Source organism: Tuber melanosporum (genome assembly GCF_000151645.1).
Source record: "Tuber melanosporum whole genome shotgun sequence assembly, scaffold_103, strain Mel28".
NCBI lineage: Eukaryota > Fungi > Ascomycota > Pezizomycetes > Pezizales > Tuberaceae > Tuber > Tuber melanosporum.
In genome coordinates, this window is record NW_003298759.1 from 118,477 (window position 1) to 121,485 (window position 3,009).

Consider the following 3,009-nt stretch of genomic DNA (forward strand, 5'->3'; position numbering starts at 1 on the left):
GCCTTTCCAGTCAAATGAAACATTGATTGGAGCCACGAGGCGGTTGGATGTGTGTGCTTTGGCTCCCCGTCCGAAGGTCCTTTAGAAGTTTAGACTGGCGGGGACGGACTTTTTTTTTTTTGGTTGGGAGGTCTAAGGCTTCCTATCACGGCTTTTGGCCTCGGACGATGCGAAGTACGAGTAGACAACACGGCAGCGGGTGACAGCGACGTGGAGCAGGAGGGGATAATCCTTGATGTAGTGGGTAAACCACCTTTTCTCGAATAATCAGGAAACAATCCTGTCCCTCTCTTCCTTTTCTCTCTGTTATTCTCCTCTCCCTCCTCCTCTCCCCTTCCATTTACTTTCCTCCAACACTCTGCCGTGTGCTTTTCTTTCCCAGTGGTATTCGGATTTCCTTGAGCCCCAAGACTTCGTTTTCAACGCATAGGATATACCTGCAGGTACTGTACAACGGCCCGACATGTCAAACTCTGGAAAGAAGTCGACGTTTACTGGCCCGCCGCAGAGCCAGCATCCCAGTCAGCACAATCAACAGCAACACCCCCACCAGCCGCAGCAACAGCCAAATTTACGACCATCCTCCGGGGATACGGGCTTTTTCCAGGACGCGCCTCGTCTAGGGAACCAGTTTGAAGAAGATGTAGGGCTCAAGAGGGTTCTTTCACGTTCGCTCTCCCATGTTTATTTGGACTGATAAACTGCCTTTGAAAACTCGCAAACTAATTGGGTGGGTTTGGCATGCTAGTTTACCTCCCCCCTGCTTTGTTGAAGCCGTTGCATAAAGAGCTCGACTCGCTTGCTGTGGCGGCTCTTTCCCCGCAAGTGTTGCATTGGGTCGAAGATGCCGAGGCACACCCACCCACGCTGGAGTCACATGATGCATTCGCTAACCGCAGTGATACCTTGCGAACTTCGGAAGGGTGGAGGAGGCTAGCCGAGCTTGGCGCTCACCAGGGCATTGTGGCTGAGGGGTATGAGGGCCGGTATGGGAGGATTGGACAATTTGCAAAGTATGTTATTTCATTGATCCTTCTAGGTTGAATTGACTCAATCGGTTGTGTGAATTAGGTACTACATATTTTCACCATCCTCGGCATTGACTACCTGTCCATTTGCAATGACAGATGGTGCTGCCCGTCTACTATCGCAGCATATCCCTCACCCGGCAACTTCGATTCAATCATTTTTCAGTCTGAACTGTTCATTGAGTTCCCGTAGGGAAGCAGAGGCAAAGCGTCAAGTATTCTACAACGCCCACTTTCGTCTTATCTCGCGTGACCAGTCTGCCCGTTGGACTAGTGGTCAATGGATGACCGAACGATCCGGTGGCTCCGACGTTTCCAGGAGCGAAACGGTGGCTGTGTACTCTCCTCTCGCGCCGTCTTCGCAGATAGAAGATGGCACCGAGGAGTTGGGGCCATGGGTCATTGATGGTTACAAATTTTTTTCGTCGGCCACAGATGCGGATATGACCATCCTCCTTGCGAGGACTCCTGGTGGGGGCGGTAAACCCAGTGCATTCTATGCGCCCATGAGATTGGCGAACGGTGAGAGGAATGGTGTGAGGATAATGCGGTTGAAGAGGAAGCTGGGGACTAGGGCTCTGCCAACAGCGGAATTAGAGCTTAAAGGAATGAGGGCATGGATGATTGGTGAGGAAGGCGAGGGTATTAAGCAGATAGCAACGGTGCTGAATATTACTCGCGTTCATAACGCTGTTAGTGCCATCAGCTTTATGCGAAGGGGTCTAGCCATAGCGAAGGTTTGCCCAACTCGTCATCCTAAATCCCCAAACGCACAACTTATATTCAAGCAAATAGGCATTCTCAAAAGTCCGTGTAGTCGCAAGGAACCGGCCCCTCTGGACGATCCCCCTTCACCTCCGCACGTTAGCACATCTCGAGCTCTACCAGCGCGCAACAACCCATCTGGCATTCTTTACAATCCACCTCCTATCCCTCAGTGAAACCTCCGCAGCCCCATCCACACCATCCCCGAACGCATCATCCCCGCTGCATACCCCCTCGACCCCGCACCAACTCCTGCGTCTCCTTACCCCCATCGCCAAAGCTCTAACCGCAAAGTTGGCTATGAGCACCCTATCCGAATGCGCCGAATCCCTCGGCGGCGTCGGGTATTGCGAGAATGAGGAGCCCTTGAACATCGCCCGCCTCCTTCGCGACGCCCAGGTACTTTCAATCTGGGAGGGCACAACGAATGTGCTAGTCACCGACCTTATTAGTAGCTTAAAGCGTACATCTCGCGCGGGGGGCGAAGAACAAGGTTGGGTTCCATTCAACGAGTTTGTAGAAGAAAACTTGGGTTCCCCGGCTACAGCTACCACTAGCCTTGTAGGCGAGGTTGAAGCGGAGATCCTTGAAAGGTGTAAAGTTGCCCTATGGGAGGAATGGAAAGAGTTCGAAAAGATCTTGGAGACGAGGAGCAAGGAGGAATTGACTTCTGGTGGGCGGGTAGTCTTGTGGACTCTTGGCTGGGTGTTGTGTGGTGTTCTGCTTATTGTTGACGCCAGGAGGGATGGGGAGAGGACTGCGGTGGAGTTTGCTAGGCGCTGGGTCCTAGAAAAGGCTGGTATTTGGGGCGCTTGGGGGGAGTACGGGGTTCTTGAAGCAGAGGTTGAGAAGCGGGCGCGCGCAGATTGTTGGGCCGTATTTGGAGAGAAGTTGCCGGAGGTTAAGGACCGGGCTAGGTTGTGAATCTTTCTTGCTTTTGGTGGCCATTGGGAAAGCGAGCAAGGTGGAGGAAATGGGGGGAGGGGTATTACGATTACTCACGCCAAATACTTTGGAACATTTCATTTGTTTTGCATACTTCTGTTGCGTTTACTAGGTTTTTTCTTTTATCTGTTCTTTCCCATCCTACGACATCATTTTCCTTGTGTTATAAATTTTGTTTTTGCATGCATTGGGTAGGGCATTATCATCTGGAGTCTCCATTTTTCACATTTATTTATCAATTTTTGTCGACCATTTAGTACATCTCGTTTGC

General features: G+C 51.4%; 1 protein-coding gene across 1 annotated transcript; it reads left to right on the top strand.

The window, feature by feature from the left end:
• Window positions 1-463: 463 nt before the first annotated feature.
• GSTUM_00000183001 (uncharacterized protein) lies at window positions 464-2,717 on the top strand (the record flags this gene model as incomplete). The annotated part of the gene is made up of 4 exons (XM_002835324.1): window positions 464-668; window positions 749-1,013; window positions 1,072-1,765; window positions 1,824-2,717. 4 exons carry the CDS (start codon window positions 464-466, stop codon window positions 2,715-2,717), a joined length of 2,058 nt encoding a protein of 685 aa, XP_002835370.1.
• Window positions 2,718-3,009: the final 292 nt, after the last annotated feature.